Consider the following 18,278-nt stretch of genomic DNA (forward strand, 5'->3'; position numbering starts at 1 on the left):
CATTTTTTTTTTTGTCCATGTGCTCCTTGTCTTTTAGTCATTACTTTCTTCTTAATTCTTTATCATTTAATTAGAATTTAATTCATGGTTCACTTTTGCTTCTGAAATATTTGCAGTTAAGTTAATTTGGAGGGGGGGCAAAATGTCATTTGGTCAGAAAGTTTTTTTTTTCTTTTTTGTAACTACAATTAAAAAGTTTTAACCAGCTAGTAATTGATATAGGTCATGTTTTAAATACTGTATTCAGTGTTTTATAGTTTTTTTAAAAAAAACAACCCACTTATCTCTTCTGTAAAGGACTTATTGATTGATCAGTCAACTGATTACAAGTTCTGTTTAAAATATTTAAGAACCAAGTCAGGCGTGGTGGTACATACCTTTAATCCTAGTACTCCAGAAGCAGGTGAAACTGTGAATTCAAGGCCAGTCTGGTCTACAGATTGAGTTTCCGGACAGCCATAGCCACACATAGTGAGACCCTAGAGGGAGAAAAAAAAAAAGAAAAAGAGAAAAAAAACAATATCAGCAAAAAGTCGTTATGAGTACTAATAATGGCTAGGTACTTCTAATAGGCATGTGAATCTACAGATAGATGTTGCTGATGTTAATGTATGTACACACACACAGAGACACACACACACACACACACACACACACGAGATCATCTAATGTCATAAGACATGTATCCGTTAAGCATAATATGTAACATTATGTAAAATAGTAGTCATGGTCTTATTATCATCTTTCTAAAATAAGAATTTGTTGGGACTGGGTTATGAAAAGAAAAAAAGTTAAACCGAGTTTCCACCACAACTACCAAAACATAAAGATCTTATTTTCTATTCTTTGTCATTTGATGTAGAAAAGAAAAAAAAAATGTTTTTGCCTTTAAATTATAGCTGAATTTCACATGTCTCCCGGTCTTTTCTGACCCTGTGAGCCACATTTCTTTCTATTTATTTATTTATTTATTTATTTATTTATTTATTTATTTATATGTGAATACACTGTAGTTGTCTTCAGACACTCCAGAAGAGGGAATCCAATCTCATTACATGGTGAGCCACCATGTGGTTCCTGGGATTTGAACTCAGGACCTCCAGAAGTCCAGTCCCGAGCCACATTTCTTTTTTAGGCTCTGAGGGTGTTTATGCCTGAGTAAGTGTTAATACATTTTCTTAATTCTTAGACTTTCTGCCTTTGTTCTTATATTTATGGAACCCTGTTGTCATTTTGGCATCATGGACGGGAAAGGTAAAAGCTGGTACCCGACTCCTGTTCACTGTTTCTTCAGATCTCAGTAAGCAGGCTTCTTTTGTATTATAGACCTCGATAAAGGAAGATACAGGACCTTTACAGGTGTGATAAGATCTTGTCTTTTTCTATACTGGGAAAAACTAAGCCAGTTGTAGTTAGGATTTTTGCAGGCTGAATGCTTAGGAGCATCTAGAGTTTGAGCTATCTCCCTTCCCCGCCCCCCTCAAGCTCGCCTGAGACCGTTGTCATCATTCTGCCCCTGGACACGGCAGTGATGGGTTCTCAGGTACCTAGCTGATGACTTGGGCCATGGTTTTCTCTCTCTCTTTCTCTCTTTCTTTCAAGATTTATTTACTATTATATGTGAGTGCACTTGTAGTTGTTTTCAGACACCCCAAAAAAGGGCACCAGATCCCATTACAGATGGTTGTGAGCCACCATGAGGTTGCTGGGATTTGAACTCAGAACCTTCGGAAGAGCCGTCAGTGCTCTTAACCGCTGAGCCATCTCTCCAGCCCCCTCAGCACACATTTTAAGAGTGTTATTTTTCTTTTTCCATTTTCATGTGTTTATACCTATATACACATCTGTATATGTGTAGGCACACATGTGTGGAAATGTATGCGCATGTGTGTGCATATGGTTGGGTGTGCACATGGAGTCCAGAAGTTGATATCAGAATGACCCAAGATCACCCTTCCACCTTATTTGCGGAAACAAGTTCAATTCATGAGAGAAACACCAATTCCACCATTTTAGGCCAAAGTTAGAGCAAGCTTAATACTGATCAAGAGATGGACTTTGGTTAGGACCATCCCAGGAAATTTCCTAGTTAAAAATGGCCCCTTGTTTGTAACAGGGCTTTATAAAGACAAGCCGTCTAGAGGCCACTGTACTTTCCCACGAGGAAACACTGTGACTCCCAGCATTCTAGGAAGTTAGCTGGTCCCTAGGCAGGTGGTGCTTAAAAAGTTAATTTTGGGTATTACACAAGATCTCTTAATCCAACCTACCTCTTCGCCGGGTGGTGGTGGCACACGCCTGTAATCCCAGCACTCTGGGAGGCAGAGGCAGGCGGATTTCTGAGTTCAAGGCCAGCCTGGTCTACAGAGTGAGTTCCAGGACAGCCAGGGCTACACAGAGAAACCCTGTCTCGAAAAAACCAAATCCAAAAATACAAAAACAAACCTACCTCTTGCTGCTACGATCAGTCTCAATAGCCTACTTGGTCTGGGGATCCCCTGCCTATACCTCCTAAGGCTGGAGCTGCTGGACAGCAACTGTGCCCACAAAGTGAATCTCCAGTCCAAATACTAGGAATGCCAGCGGTGTGACCACTAAGCCACCTCCCTCCTCCAAGATTCATGTTTTAGTTCATACAGGGAGAATTTTATTTTTGGTTTTTGAGCTAGGGCTGTGCTGTGTAGCCCTGGCTGGCCTCAAACTCACAGGGCTCTGTACCACCACTGCCTGGCAGACTTAAGTAGTATAGCTAACATCCTTTTAAGTAGTACTAAAAGAACAAAGCAACTGGTTTTGAAGGACCTGACGTTTAACGAGGAAAACCTTGCCTGATGTGGTCAGGCTGTGTGGAGGCTGGAGTTTTAAAGTTGAAGGTGCAGATAGTATATAATGTATTTTATTATGCTGAGAGGCTTGGGAGGTCCCCCTCCCCGTTGGGGTTTTCACCGAGTCACCCGTGTCCAGTGAGAGGACGGACGAGCTCTGCTTTGTTCATATATTGTTTTCTGTTGCCTCCTGAAGTGTTTTTAGTTTTAAAAATGGGAAAGGAGCACTGCAGCTCACAAGCAAAATACCACAGGTTCCCTAAGCTCCTTAGACACGCAGGGTCTTTCACGGCAGGGGACTGTCCCCGTCGATTTGGACTTTGAGGACATGAAGCCCTTTGCAGTTGATAGAGAAGAGACGATTTGAGTGGAATTGTGAGAAAGAAGGGCGGATACTGTGGGTTGATATCGACGACGGTGGGAGCCACAGAACAGTTCTCTCAGCAGGGGCGTCTGCCTTAGTGCATAATTCTCTGAAGTTTCAGCATGATTCAGGCTCAGCTGCCAAGTTCTGGTATGATTCAGGCTCAGGTGCCGGCCGCCTTTGAATGTGCATCCAACACTCCCAAGTGATACGAGCTCCGTTGGCATCCTTGGACCAAAAAGAATGAAAAAGATAAAAATCAAAGAAAGTGGGGTTTTTTTGTTTTTTTGTTTTTGTTTTTATTTTTGTTTTGTCTTTTCTTTTCTCGAGCCATTAAGTTGGGGCTTTGGCAATTCAGTGAGTATTGTGATTATCTTTGAGGAATGTTAGGTCCTCATCACTCAGGGTTCAAACATGGTGCCTTGTGTTGTAGGCAGTGAGTCATTTAACAGTTTGCCTGTGAAATTGCTCCCCTGTGGATTCACACCCGTATGTCAGTTCCTTTTCCCTGGTGACCTTGCCCCCTCTGTCTCTTCTAAAAACAAACACACTCCAAAGCAGTTAACAGGGTTGACCGATAGAACCATGTAAGTCCCTACTGGTGTCCTGAAGCAGCATAGGAGTAAGGAGAGAAACAAAAGACCAACAGAGCTAATTAAAGACTGACACAGAAGTCCTGTGGAGCCAGCTGTCCTAGCAGGTCCGGGCATTTCATTCAGGAGAGGGGGTGGTGTTGCTGCAGTCATAGCCCTCTGAAACATATTCTGTTTCTCCAGCTACAGTCAGCTTTAGCATCTTATGTGGCTTTTGGTGAAATGTATAATAGGAGTGGATTTGGCACTTCTAGACATACTCTGCCCAGTCTAGTAAGACAACATTGAAATTAAAGGTTAAACACGTAACTTTTCATTTTTTTCCAACTCTAGACTGTACCACCTACTTGAATCCCATCGGGAAGCACGTGATCGCTGACGCGCAGAACATTACCATCAGCCAGTATGCTTGCAATGACCAAGTGGCAGTCACCATTCTTTGGTCCCCAGGGGCCCTTGGTAAGTGTTAGCACTCATATCCTAGGGGGTGATGGGGTAGTGGTGATGGTACCAGGGTGAGTGGCTGTGTGGTGGCCTCCAGGCACGTGGGTGCTGACCATGAAGCTGAGCGTGCCCTGGACATTCCGGCCTGCTTTGTGCTTTTATCCTCCAGTCAGGGACACACACACACACACACACACACACACACACAGTGTCCCCATGGTCTGTGTTCTGTTTCCTTGTTTGAGAGAATTTTGAGTTTGAAAAGATAGTGTGATTGGTGATGCCTTTGTAGTTTTTAGACGGATGGGGGTCCTTACTGCACAGTCAGAAGCAGGGAGCTGGCAGTGCTGGAGGCCTGTGGTCTGTCTGTCCAGGGCACATAGCCTTTGGCTTCCGGTAGTCTCTGAGGTCACCATTTATGGCATGTAGATCCATCTATGGCATATTTGATGATTTTTTTTTTTAAAGGAAATTCTTGTTTTCCTAAGAAAGCATGAAATCATTGAGTTTAAAGTTGGAGACCAAGTTGAGTTTATTTTTAGACCTTGTAGGCCAACAAAATTCAGAGAGAAATAAGAAAGCAGAAAGCGAGCAAGCCCCACTTCTCTGGCCAAGTTGTTTGGCCAAATCTATCTTTTTTTTTTTTTTTTTGGAGGTGGGGTTTGAGACAGGTTTTCTCTGCGTAGCCCTGGCTCTCCTGATACTCACTGTGTACACCAGGCTGGCCTCGGACTCATATCGGTGTCTCTGTTTCCTGTGTGCCAGGATTGTACGCATGTGCTGCTAAACCAGGCTGAGTCTGCCTTGAATGAATTAATACCTAAGAGAGGATGGGGTAGCCAAGCTAGGATGAGCTAAGATTCTTTAACTCCACTCAAGTGAACTTGATTGGTAATTTCTTTCTGTTTATTTGATTTTTGTTTTTTCTTTTGAAACAAGATCTCATGTCCTACTATGTAGCCCAGGATGGCCTCTAGACCCCGATTCTCCTGACTCTAAATGTCTCCACCTCAAAAGTGTTGGGAGTACAGGTGTGTCCCAGTGCACTCAGCAGCTCCTTCTTGTCTTTTGAGATACGGTCTTGCTATGTAGCCAGTGCTGACTCAACTCACTGTCCTCCTTGTCTGTGCTACCCAAAAGCTGGGATCCTGTGAATGTACTACCCTGCTACCCAAAGGCTGGGGAGGTGTGAACTGCCATGTTTGGTGGTGGGATCCTATGTGTACCGCCATGCTTGGCTGGGGAAATCCTACGTGTGCCACCATGTTTGGTTGGGACCAGTCTTTCACATGAGGCATTTAAACTACAAATCCCTGGCTTCCCTGGCTGCCAGTGGAGGTGGATGTTGCCTTGTAGTTGGTGGACAGAGAAAGCTGCCCAAGAACAACTGCTGCTGTTATCAGAACCTAGGTCCCAGCCCTGCATCATCCTTCTGACTGTGCTGGTCTTGGGCATTTTTTTTTTCCTCAGCATATGGCCAGGGAGAAGTTAAAGAAAGCCTAGATATCTTAATCTGAACAGAAACATCCCAGAGCTACTGTGTAGGAGTGAGAGAGAGGGAGAGGGAAGGTGGAGGAGGTGATGGGCCGACTTACCTGTCCACATAAATACTGCTGGGTCTAAACCCTACGTGTTTCCAGAGATAATTTTATCCTAACACATAAAGAGTAAGATTATTCTCTGAATAAAAGAATCAATCATTCCATTTAAGGCTTAAGTGGTCAAGCCTTCATCTGACAAAGGCAGGTTCCCACTTTAGAAGAGAGTAAGAGGTATAAACTGGTGGTGGGAAGAGAAATGTTGATTTAGGGTGGGGTTGGATGGACTAGCATGGATGCAGATGGGATCTGTCTTATCAAGTTAACACCTTGGAAGTGAAGGGAACCCCGGGGTTAAGGATGGTGGCTGAAAGCTCAATGCTACCAGGCATTGCTTACCGCATGACTGACGGGTGGGGAGGTCAGTTCCTCTCTTTCCTCATCTGTAAATGGGGTGATAATACCTCCCTCCCGTGTTTGTTAGGAGGAATTAATGAGAGTTTCTCCACAACCTCAGGATAGGTGTGTCGTAGGAGTTAGGTTTGCTGCCTTGGTCTACCTCCAGCCCTATATTTAGTATTATGATTTCAGTTTGCACCTGAAAAAATAAGGCCCAGCCCTGCTATGGTGGCGCGTGCCTTTAATCCCAGCACTCAGGAAGCAGAGGCAGCCTGGTCTACAGAGTGAGTTCCGGGACATCCAGAGCTACAGAGAAATCCTATCTTGGAAAAACAAAAATGGGCTGGAGAGATAGCTCAGTGGTTAAGAGCACGGGCTGCTCTTCCAGGCATCCTGAGTTCAGTCTGCAGCATCTACATGACTCATAACCATCTGTAATGGGGTATGATTCCCCCTTCTGGTAAATAAGTAAAGAATGAATGAATGAATGGATGGATGGATGAATGAATAACAAAGACAAACCCCCCCTCAAAACAAATAAGGCCCAGGCCTGTTCATCTATGCATAACTGAGCCGATCAGTTTTTGAGTAATTGCGAGAGACTTGCCTTTAAACCTGAGTCACCTACCTTTTGTTAAACAATCTTTATGGAAACATTGCTCCAATCAAATAGTATTTAAATAGTAAGGATTTGTTCAGACGTGGTTTCTTTCTTGCACTGTGAGATCTAAACAGGTGGTCCAGTAGAGGTGTTGTGTCGTGTCACCCTGTCTGAATCTCGGTTGTGGATCCCCTGGCTGTCCCTACCCAGGAAGCTTCGTGATTGAAGTGCCATGCACTGTAGAACTCCCAGCCTTCACAAACCAGGGCTCTTAATTGTGCCGTTTCCACCCTGGCTACCAGGAACTATGTGCTCCTCATCAAATAATTACAGAATTGGAGGACCTACTCAAAAGAGAAAAGATTTCCCTGACCTTTGCCACCAGCGATTTTCCCACCTGGTTAATTGCATCCTGTGTAATTACGTTTGCCCTGAGAGGGAAGGGTTGAAAAGTCTCCTTGTCTGGCGTTCAGAAAGAATGTGAAATGGATATCCCGACAGTTGAGGCCAGCCTCAGGGATCCCCAGCTGCACTTGGACACAGAGCCCCAGTGCAGGCTCTTGTGGCCATCAGAGTTTAATCCTTTTGAAAGCATCTAGTCAGACGTGCAGCGGGGAGGAAGCGCAGGTGGCGGTGAGGCAGGGCCAGCGACTTTCAGTAACATTGTGGGCACCTTGTAGCCTCTGCAGGCTGTATGCGCAGAGTACACACTGGGCAGCCCATGGCTATCTGCCTTTTGGGGGTGATTATAGCAAGACTGGCATTCCCCTAAAATCTTTCGTCAGAAGCCTAGGAGTCCTCTTGGGTGCAGACATACTCTGTGTTGGGAATTTTGTAAGCTGCTCAGTGAAACATATCAAGAAAGTATATAGTTAAAACTTTAGATTAGAAAGCAAAGTTTTGGAAAAATAAAAACAAAACAAAAAAAACCAAAAGTTTGGGGCTGTTCACTGGGAATTATCAGTTCTGTGCACCTGAAATGATACATTCCACTATAGACTTTGTGATCAGTTGAGACTTGAGTCTAAGTATTTGAGCTCAAATGTCACAGAAGCAATAGAAACTTGTCAAATGGCTAAGAGGGATGGAGAATGTATTAGGAACAGTGACAGCGACCACGCCACGCCACGCGTCCCAGAAGAGTGAATGCAGGCTGTGCATTCTTCTGTTCCGCAGACTCCCTTTAGCTGTGGCGTGTAGCTGGAGATGTGACCTTTGAGGAGGAAAGTGTGTTCAGAAGTAATTAAGTCCAAAATCTCATCAAAGCCTCTCTGCTTTGCTTAGGCATTGAATTCCTAAAAGGATTCCGAGTAATCCTGGAGGAGCTGAAATCCGAGGGAAGACAGTGCCAACAACTGATTCTAAAGGACCCCAAACAGCTCAACAGCAGCTTCAAAAGAACTGTAAGTCACACTCGGGGAACGTGTCCCTGAAGACACCATTGTCTCTGGGGCTTGAATGGTCTATTGAAGGTTTGAAATTGGAGAAGGGGGGCCTCTGGGGTCCACAGCCAAGCTGAGGCGGGCGAGAATGGGAGGCAGCTGAGCCCGCCACCCACCCAGGGAAGTTCTTCAGCACAGTTGTGGTAAACACACCTCTCTGGTTACAATGCCGCAGCAGCAGCAGCTTCTGGGCTCCAGAGAGTCCTGCGGCCTCACCCTCTGCTCCTCCAGCTCCCAGGCTCAGTCTGTGTACCATGACTTTCTTGTCCCAGGACAGACGGCACTCTGGGATTCGAAACCCCAGCTAAGTCCATCAAGGGGACCCAGCTTTCTGCTTCCCTGGGATCCGTCTGGCCCTGGAATTGTGTCTGAGTGGCAGTCAGTGTGGAGCACGGGTCTTTCATGGGTGGAGGGGCGGACAGTTCTCCACACTATGTGTGTCTTTGTTCCATTTTAGGGAATGGAATCTCAGCCTTTCCTGAACATGAAATTTGAAACGGATTACTTTGTAAAGATTGTCCCTTTCCCTTCCATTAAAAATGAAAGCAATTACCATCCCTTCTTCTTCAGAACCCGGGGTGAGTATGGTCTTTTCCGCCTGCCTCTTAATGGAGTGATTTCTACTTTGAGTGACTACGAGCACACCAGGTACTGATACAGAGGAGGTACGGTGAGAAGCAAAGTCACATCTGTCAACAACAACAACCCAAAAGGACAAGGTCTCTGTACAGTCCAGGCTAGCCTGGAATTCTAGAGGTAGTCCAGGTTAGACTAAAATCCACGTTAGGTCTCCTGCCTCTGCCTCACAAATACCAGGATTAGAGGCATGAGCCACTACCCAAGCTCAAAAACATATTTTCAAAAATAAAGACAAAGGGCTGGAGAGCTGGCTCAGCACTTAAGAGCATGGGCTGTTCTCCCAGATTGACTGGGTCTGATAACTCTAAAACCAAGGGATCCAGTGCCTTCTTCTCACCTCTGTGGGACACCAGGCATACCGGTGTTGTATAGACACAACACGCAGGCAAAACACCCACACATATAAAATAAGAACAAGTAAGTAAGTGAGTAAATAAATAAGTAGTAAAGGCTAGCAGCCTGAGGCTGTGGCTCGGTGGTGGACCTTATCTAACATGTGCTAGGTTAGTCTGTAGCATTGGGTGTGGGGATGCTTGCTAGACATGGCAGCACATGCCTGTAAATCGCAGTACTCAGGAGAGAGGAGCAGGAGGATTGCTGACAACTTCAGGTCAGGTTTACCTGCATAGGCAGGGCGGCATAGCAAGATTCTATCCTAACCTAAAGAAAAACACAAGAAAAAGGCCAAGCCCTCTTCTTGCATCAGGCATGTGTATATATATGTATATATAGTATATGTGTGTGTGGGCACTGTGGTGTGGAGGTCAGAGGTTAGTTGGGAAGTTGGTCTTTTCCTTCTACCACGCAGGGCCCAGGAATGGAACTCTGGCTGGCGAGGTGTTTCAGTGCACAGGGACCCTCTGCCTGCAAGCCCGACCACTTGAGTTCAGTTTACAGGATCCATGTGGGAAAGGGGGAGAACCAACACCCCAAAGACGTCTTCTGCCCCATTATTGGCTGTAGCATGCATACACCCCCCCCCACACACACATAAGATAAACAAATGTAACTTGAAAAAAAGCCATACCTGAGACCACTTATTTCTGGAAAGTTTTACTAAAATTAACAAAGTTTGTTCATACTCTATCCTAAATGTTTTTTGTATGTTAGTGCAGTCCATCTGTGTAATGACCCTTTGAAGATGCCCCCTTCTCTCTGCTTCCTGTGCACTGAGAGGGCACAGGGCTTTGTGAGGAGCTGGGATTTGAGCTCTAAAATCTCTGAAGCCCAAACTACCGGCTCCCAACCACTCCAGTTTTCCAGTTGTTCGCTTTTCTTGTCTATTCTGTACCCGGTTTCTCTTTGGTCTCCCTGACTGGCAGCTTTTAAATATGGTGGCCAGGCACTGTGAGACCTTCCTTCCGTGGCTTCCTCCTGATCCTGTTTCTTATCTGGGGTTCTTGGTCTTGGATGGCCAGCTGCCTCCAGGGGTCCTCTTTGCTTGCGATTGGTCTTGCTGTATGTATTCTTCATCTTCCATGAAATATTTGGTCTCAGCCCTAGCCTGCACCCATGTTCCTGTTAGTCGTTCTTAATGAGGTTGTTTTCTGTGCTGCCAAGTTATTTTGTAAGTCTTAGTTTCATAATCAAAAACGAGATTCATTAAGTCAGGATCATGTGGTTGTCCCATCTGTTGCTTTTTGCATGATGGCCAGATAGAAGAATCAAAGAATGTGTTTATGAAAAAAATCCTGCCTAAAAACTAGTGTAATTTAGGATTAAAATTTCCCATTGGAATTCGTGTGTTTTGGAATAAGATGCATGATGGAATGTGTACTGGGAATACAGGTATTTATGCACCATGTCAGCGCACCGGGGCTTTGATACCACCTCCGTTTTCTTGACATTAAATGGACCCTTCCAGACAACTCTGCCTTAGCAGTGTAGTGCAACTACTGCTTGGCCGCTCTCATAGTGTTACTGGGATGGAATACCATTTCAAAGGCCCTGCTCTAAGATATGATTTTTCAGTGACGACAGACTACTTTGTAACTGTCTGTCTGCCATTATAGGGCCCACCAAGAAGAGTTTAAATTAGAATGCCTGTGAAGCTTGAAACAATGTCTCAGTGGTTACCGGACCCTTGGGAGAGCTCTCTTGCCTGTAGACATCCCACAACAGGGGAACACTGAATGGTGGGAAAATGAATAGTTCATGAATAGTTCCTTTGCCTTCAGAGCATTGAAACTCTGCAATAGTGGACAAGCCTGAAGCTTCTGTGACTTTACATAGCTTCCACTTGGGTGATGTGAAGTACCCAATATTACCACGTTAATATTTGTATGTTGTACCTTTTAAATTGTTGTTAGATACAACATAATTATAATGAATATTATAGTTGAAATGATGTAATTTGTGTCTTCTCCAGTACTTCAGGCCCAGTATATATTTTGTTCAATTGTTATAGAAGAAGAAAAAAAATCAAACTGTCCTAAAACTAAAGATATTCTTCTTTTTCTTTTCTTTCTTTCTTTTTTTTTTTTTGGTTAAAACATAATAGCCTGTGACCTGTTGTTACAACCCGACAACTTGGCCTGTAAGCCCTGTAAGTATAGTTGTCTGTCAAGTCTCAAAAGTGTTAACCCCAGACTGGCATTGGGGCAGGACAGCCTTTGGGTGCTTACTGAGGGCCCTTCTCCTCACAGTCTGGAAGCCTCGGAACCTGAACATCACTCAGCACGGTTCTGATGTGCAAGTGTCCTTCGACCACGCACCACAGACTTTTGGCTTCCGCAGCTTCCACGTTCACTATAAGCTCAAGCACGAAGGCCCCTTCCGACGGCGGACCTGCAGGCAGGTGAGCGGCTGGCTGTGTAAAGAACACACGTTTCAAAGTGATACTGGACAGTGGGAGTGAGTGACTAAATGGTCAGTGGTTGTTCACAGATGTCACTGGGCCCGTCTCCGGCAGACCCACCACTGTCCCTTGTCCCCGGTTAGCTCCACCTTAGCTGTTCTGGGGTGGTACAGCACTAGAAGATCAGAAGCCATTTTTCTGTCCTAAGCATCTCCAGGTGCTGTGTCGCAGGTAATCCCTGACCTTCCTGTTCTCCAGGCCCCGACTGCTCGTTAAACAGCTTTAATTCATCCTTTAGAGATGGAGAACCTGGGGCTCAGGGAGGTCACCTGGCTTCTTGAAGGTCACAGGTCACATAAGTAGGAAGTAGAAAAAACAAGCCTTGAGCCAGGTCACTAGCAAATCAATGGCCCTGGATTTTTTTAAAATATTTATTTTTTTGTTATATGTATATGAATACACTGTCACTGTCTTCAAACACACCAGAAGAGGGCATCAGATCTCATTACAGGTGGTTGTGAGCCATCATGTGGTTGCTGGGAATTGAACTTAGAACCTCTGGAAGAACAGTCAGTATAATCACTGAGCCATTGCTCCAACCTGGTCCTAGATTTTTAATTTTTTTTTAGTATGTATGTATGTATGTATGTATGTATGTATGTTTGTATGTGTGTATGTATGTATGTATGTATGTATGGTAGGTTTTTTGTTTTGTTTTGTTTTTAATAAACGAAAAGCCAGAGTTAAATACAAACCTGGTAACAAACATCATGAACTGAGTATGACTAGAGCAATGGGAAGGGCTTTGTGGAAGTTTAGGGACTGCCCACAAGATCCCTCCCCGTCCTGTGTGTGCTGGGTCCTGTCATAGCCTCGCTCTCCTGCGGCCCCTCCCCTTTATCACCCCACTTCTTGGACCATCCGCTCAAGTTAGATGAGGACAGATGAATGCAGACTGGCCCCACCTCATCTCTCGCTTTTAAACGGATTTGCATTGATTTGTATTGTGTAACTATGCTCTGCCAAAGCGCCACGTGAAAGTTCCACACTTGCAAGACAGAATCTCACTAGGTAGCCTTGGTTGGCCTGGGACTCAGAGGTAGTCCAGGACCCATGATATAGTCAGGCTGTCCCTGAACTCAGGCTTGCCCCTGCTTCCTGAGTGATGGGATTAAAGGTGTGTGCCACTACAAAGTGCTCTGCTCTTTCTTAAATAGATAAATAGACACGAAAAAATTGGTTTTCCTTTGAAAACATTTTTAAACTAGTTTATTTATTTTAAGACTACACATACAGATGCATTTTTATTTTATGTGTATGAATGTTTTGCCTCTGTATGTGTACACTGCTTACGTGGAGTGCCTGCTAGAATCCAGAAGAGGGTATCGGGTCCCCTGGACTTAGCATTGGAGGTGGTTGTGGGCTGTCCTGTGGGCTCTAGGATCCTGACTGAAGGTCCTCTGCCAGAGCAGTCAGTGCTCTTAATCGTGGAGCCCTTTGCAACCCCTCCTCCCACCTTCTTTTTAAACAAGGGCTATTCTAGTTAATTTCTTTATTTTCAAATGACAAAGACAAGGTACTTCTTCCAGCTAGGCACAAGCTATGGCAAGTGTCCTGAGCCTTTTATTCAGTGAAGTTCAAGTAACACGTGACAGATGAACACAGCTGCTCTCTGATCCCATTACATCTGGGAGTGAGCTCAAACCAGATGCGGGTCCCCTGCAGCTTCGGCCTGAAGAGGCCGACACCTCTTCCACCACATGGGCATTTGAGTTGCTGTTTGATTTTTTTTTATTTTTATTTTTTTTTTTATTTATTTATTTTTTTTGTAGGACCAGAATACAGAGACAACCAGCTGCCTCCTCCAAAATCTTTCTCCAGGGGATTATATCATTGAGGTAAGTACAGCTATAGACTGCCCTCCTGTTACTTCCACAGGAAGCAGCTCACGTGGAATTCTGAGCGTTTTGTTTTTTGGTTTTAAGACTGGGTCCCCCCTGTAGCCCAGGCTAGTCTCAAGCCCCTGTAGAGCTGAGGATAAGTCTGAAAGACTAATGTCTCCCGCTTATACCTCCTAGTGTTACAGACACCCACACTATGGTCTCTTCCTTATGCAGACCCTGGGGATGTGAGCTCAGGTCTTCAACCTAGAGAACAAGTACTTTAATCCACTAAGCCATCTCCTCAGCCCCATCATTTTTTTTTCTTTTTAAGATTTTATTTATTTATTTAATGTATGTGAGTACATGCAGCTGTCTTCAGACACACCAGAAGAAGGCATCGGATCCCACCACAGATGGTTGTGAGCCTCCATGTGGTTACTGGGAATTGAACTCAGCATCTCTGGAAGAGCAGTCAGTGCTCTTAACCAATGAGCTATCTCTCCAGCCCCAACTACTTTTATTTTAAAATGTTAAACCATTGCCAGGCATTGGTGGCGCACGGCTTTAATCCCAGCACTTGGGAGGCAGAGGCGGGCGGATTTCTGAGTTCAAGGCCTGCCTGGTCTAACAGAGTGAGTTCCAGGACAGCCTAGGCTACACAGAGAAACCCTGTCTCGAAAAACCAAAAAAAAAAAAAAAAAAAAAAAGTTAAGCCATCACCATTATCCTCCCTTATTGGCCACCACACCCACTACCTGGGGATGGAAAGACCAAAGATGTCACCATTGTTCTACTTCCCTCATAGATACAATGTAGATACAATGTATAGACTGTTACCACTTACAGAATAGTAACACTGACTCTCGGTTTTGTAGCTGGTGGATGACAGCAACACCACCAGGAAAGCGGCGCAGTACGTGGTGAAGTCAGGTAAAGCTCTTGGGCTTAGATTAGACGTCATACTCTTGAGAGCAGGCTTCTAGCATTTTCTGTGCTCCATAATTCATGGCATACAAAACACCAGTCACCCACCTCGTCTCTCGTAAACGATTGTTCATCAAGGAAGTATCCTTCCATGTTGTCAAAGCCCACATGGCATTTGCCACGGATACTAGGCAATTGTCCTTAGAAGACAAGTCCGGGGAGGTGGCATGTTTAGAGCTATTAGATTGTTTTCTACAACACTTTACAAAGGAACTGTTGAATCCTTTTATAATCACGACAGCTTATAATAATCACAACAGTGGGGCTAAGGTGGTTGGGAACCCTGTCAGTCAGCTTATGTTTTAAAAGATGAAAGTGGGAAAAGCCCCCCCTCCCTTTCTGAACCTGTTCTGTGACTTGAGTTTAAAAGCTTTCTCTTTGAAACCTTCCAGTGCAGTCTCCCTGGGCGGGACCCATCCGAGCTGTGGCCATCACCGTGCCTCTGGTTGTCATATCCGCCTTCGCAACGCTGTTCACTGTGATGTGCAGAAAGAAGCAACAAGGTATCTATCTCTCTGTGCTTTGCCCGCTTTTCCACTCTCTAACTCGAGGCAGGCCAAGGGTGGGTAACCAGACAAAGACTGGGGGGGGGGAGAGAACCTGCTTCCCTCAGGAGGGGCCTGGGACCCCCTCATGCTTCCTTGCCAGTTTCTTGCTGACTGAAGTTCCAAGAATCAAAATATTTGGCTTTTAATTTCTTGGACCTGGCAATGGCCAGGTATAATCCAGTTTTCAAAGTCAGGAAGTCTGAAGTCTGAGAACAGTCATATGGAGGGTATCTTATCCTTGAGAAATTAGGTGTTTCACTTAGAAAACTGTTGATGGCCCCATACCTTGATTTGGATGGGGTTACCCAGATGAATCCGCACATAAAAGTCATAAAGATGTTCACTTAAGATTTGTGTACTTAAGCCGAATGTGGTGGCACAAGCTTGATATCCCAGTTGCTTGGGAGGCTGAGGCAGGAGGATCTCTCGAATCCAGGAATTGGAGGCTAGTCTGAGTAATACAGTGAGACCCTTTCTCAAAAAAAAAAAATAGTGAAAAGTAATTTTTGTTGTTCTTTTGGTGTACTTTACCTTTGTAAATCATACTTTAAAAAATTATTCTCAAAAAAATTATTCTCCCTTCATCAGCTAATGTTTTGTTCATCTGGTTGCCAGAGCCATCGCTGGTCCCTTCGCTTCACTGACCAGAGGGGCTGTTTCCACATTTCTTAGCATGTCCAAGGGCCGTTTCAGGCTGATAGTGTTTTTCCCTTCCTGGTCCATCGCTACTGCACGCATGCAGCTTGGGGCTGATGGACTCAGAGATCTGAGGCTCCCCAGGTGGAGATGTCAGCTGCTCCGTTTGGTAAATTTACTTTTGAGACTCAGATTTCAAGTAGCTCAGGTTGGCCTCCAACTTGCCAAGTAGTTGAGGATGGCCACGAAGTTCTGACCTTTCTGCGTCCACCTCCCCCAGGGACACGGAGCCCCAGGTCATGTGGAAAGAGACAAAGCTTTGTTTCTAGGTGTCAACCTTATCTTCTTTCCCAATTTAGAAAATATATATTCACATTTAGATGAAGAAAGCCCCGAATCCTCCTCATACACCGCGGTTCTCCCCAGAGACCGGCTCCGGCCGAGGCCCAAGGTCTTCCTCTGCTACTCCAGCAAAGACGGCCAGAATCACATGAACGTGGTCCAGTGTTTCGCCTACTTCCTGCAGGATTTCTGTGGCTGTGAGGTACAGAATCTAGTTTGTTCTCTTACCCTGGGCAGGATCAGGGCCATCTCTCCTCTGATGTTCTGGGAACCTACTTTTGCCTGGTCCCTTACTTTCTAAAGCAGAGTCGACGTTTGCCCCACTGTTACCAGCAACAAAGGTTTCACGGGACATATTCATGCTTGAACCCTTGATGCCACCCACTCAGTAGGATGTTTTGTGAGTGCCCTGCTGTGGAACATGTGACCAGAGCGTGAGACTGTCATGTGACATCACGAGGAGCAGCTTCCTGGTCAAGCCTCAGTGGGGCATCAGGGAAAGAACACAAATGGGGACAGCTTTTAGGAGTCTAGTCAATTCCCTGAGGAGGTTTGCTGTGCTCCCTGAAGGGATTGGGAATAGAGGATGGGACGGCCCCTGGAAGGGACCTTGGGGACCAGGAGGAATGTGTAACAGAGGACTGAGGTTGATTGGTATGACGTCCTAGAAACCAGTGAGAAGGCCTTAGCTAGAGAGAAGGAAAGCAGGGGAAGCTCAGAATTTACAGGATGTTTGGATGTCCATGCTGGTTCTTAGCCCCTCCAACACCTCCTCCTCCTTCTTTTGTTCTTCTCACTCTGTAGCTCTGGCTATCCTGGAATTCAATTTGTAGACCAGGCTGGCCTCAAATCCATAGAGATCTACTGCCTCTGCCTTGGAAGTGCCGGGATTAAAGGCGTGTACCCCTGTGCCCGGCTTTCTTAGGTCTTCGTGAGTTAACTGTCATCATGTTGCTTTACCACAAACAATGACACTTACATTTTAGAGTGGAGTCTTAAGCTATTGTTGAAGGCATACCCTGTTTGTCGCCAAAGCAAGTTATCATGTGATGGTTTTTAGGCCATTTGGCCCATTCCTTTGGTGAGACTGCCCTCTGGTGTTCATGAGATGTATTTAAAAGCTGGTGGGATTGCCTCGTTGAGAAAGCTTTGAGTTTAGCAGATGAATCGCTGCTGAGAGACAGTGCCGGCTGCGATTGTAGCCAGTGGCGCCATGCTGTTCAAATAGCACAGACAGAGGTGGCCTATGCATGCCCTGCTCTGTTGTACATAGATGAAACTGCACATGGTGTTTGTTTTAAAGCCCTTCGTCATCTATAATACTGACTTAAGATAACGCAGCCTCATTGGTCCAGTCTGTGAAGCATCTCTGTTCTGGACTGGCCCGTTTCTGATGATTTCTCAAGGATAAACACCTCACAATGGAATTGCTCAGTCAAAAATAGGAATATTCTTAAACACATACACGTTTTATTAATTAAGATGAAATCAGCTAGTACAGAGGTTTTGCTTGTTTGTACAGATTTGTAAAACATTCCACATATGATTTAACAAACTACACAGGTCAAAAGATTAGTGGACACAATATTTTTGTGTGATATAGAATCCTAGGGGCTACATATTTTAAATTACCAGTTAGTTCAAATGTGCATAATGTGTAATGTGGAGTTTTTAACCTACACCACGGGTCTTAAACTTCTAGCCGCCCGTACAGGAACTCTTTGGATCCCCGAATGAGAAGGCATACACACACACATTAGCTATCTTGGCTAGCTCAAAGGCTGGGCAGTTCTAATCCTGTGCCTGGCTATCATAGATTTACTCCAGTACTCCTGACTCAATGTCTTTTAAGTCCGTGATCTATTTTTGCTGCCCTTTTCTTCCTGGGTCCCCCCCTGCCGCCGCCCCCACTCATTGCTGCCCAGGATGCTTCTGGGCAGCCCTTCTGGGGGCCATATTCCTTCTCACCTACATCTCAGATGATTTGCCTTCTGCAGCTCTAAATCTGATCCATCTCCCTGTGAATCCTGGTGATTGTCCCCTCTCTTCCTCTCTCCCTCATCCTAGCCCCCACAAATCTGAGGGTCCCACTCCATCTCCCTTTGCCCAGCCATTGGCTGCTGGAATCTTTATTGAGCAATCAAAAGCCAATTTGGGACAAGGACCTTCAACATGTGGACACATAGATTTTCCCCATTAAATCAAAGCATTAGAGTCAATCCCCAACAATAATGTTAGCATGT

The 18,278-nt window shown here is 45.1% G+C and overlaps 1 protein-coding gene across 2 annotated transcripts in view; it reads left to right on the forward strand.

The window, feature by feature from the left end:
- Positions 1 to 18,278, forward strand: part of Il17rd (interleukin 17 receptor D) — a 66,993-nt gene that overhangs the window by 39,910 nt on the left and 8,805 nt on the right. The window contains exons 3-11 of one of the 2 annotated variants that reach the window (XM_052189948.1): positions 4,116 to 4,241; positions 8,049 to 8,167; positions 8,664 to 8,784; positions 11,346 to 11,390; positions 11,491 to 11,642; positions 13,475 to 13,540; positions 14,401 to 14,455; positions 14,902 to 15,012; positions 16,053 to 16,237. In XM_052189948.1, the coding sequence (XP_052045908.1) occupies positions 4,116 to 4,241; positions 8,049 to 8,167; positions 8,664 to 8,784; positions 11,346 to 11,390; positions 11,491 to 11,642; positions 13,475 to 13,540; positions 14,401 to 14,455; positions 14,902 to 15,012; positions 16,053 to 16,237 (980 nt within the window). The remainder of the gene's footprint in view (positions 1 to 4,115; positions 4,242 to 8,048; positions 8,168 to 8,663; positions 8,785 to 11,345; positions 11,391 to 11,490; positions 11,643 to 13,474; positions 13,541 to 14,400; positions 14,456 to 14,901; positions 15,013 to 16,052; positions 16,238 to 18,278) is intronic. The other variant, XM_052189949.1, reaches the window with a different exon arrangement.

This window comes from Apodemus sylvaticus, chromosome 8, assembly GCF_947179515.1.
Source record: "Apodemus sylvaticus chromosome 8, mApoSyl1.1, whole genome shotgun sequence".
NCBI lineage: Eukaryota > Metazoa > Chordata > Mammalia > Rodentia > Muridae > Apodemus > Apodemus sylvaticus.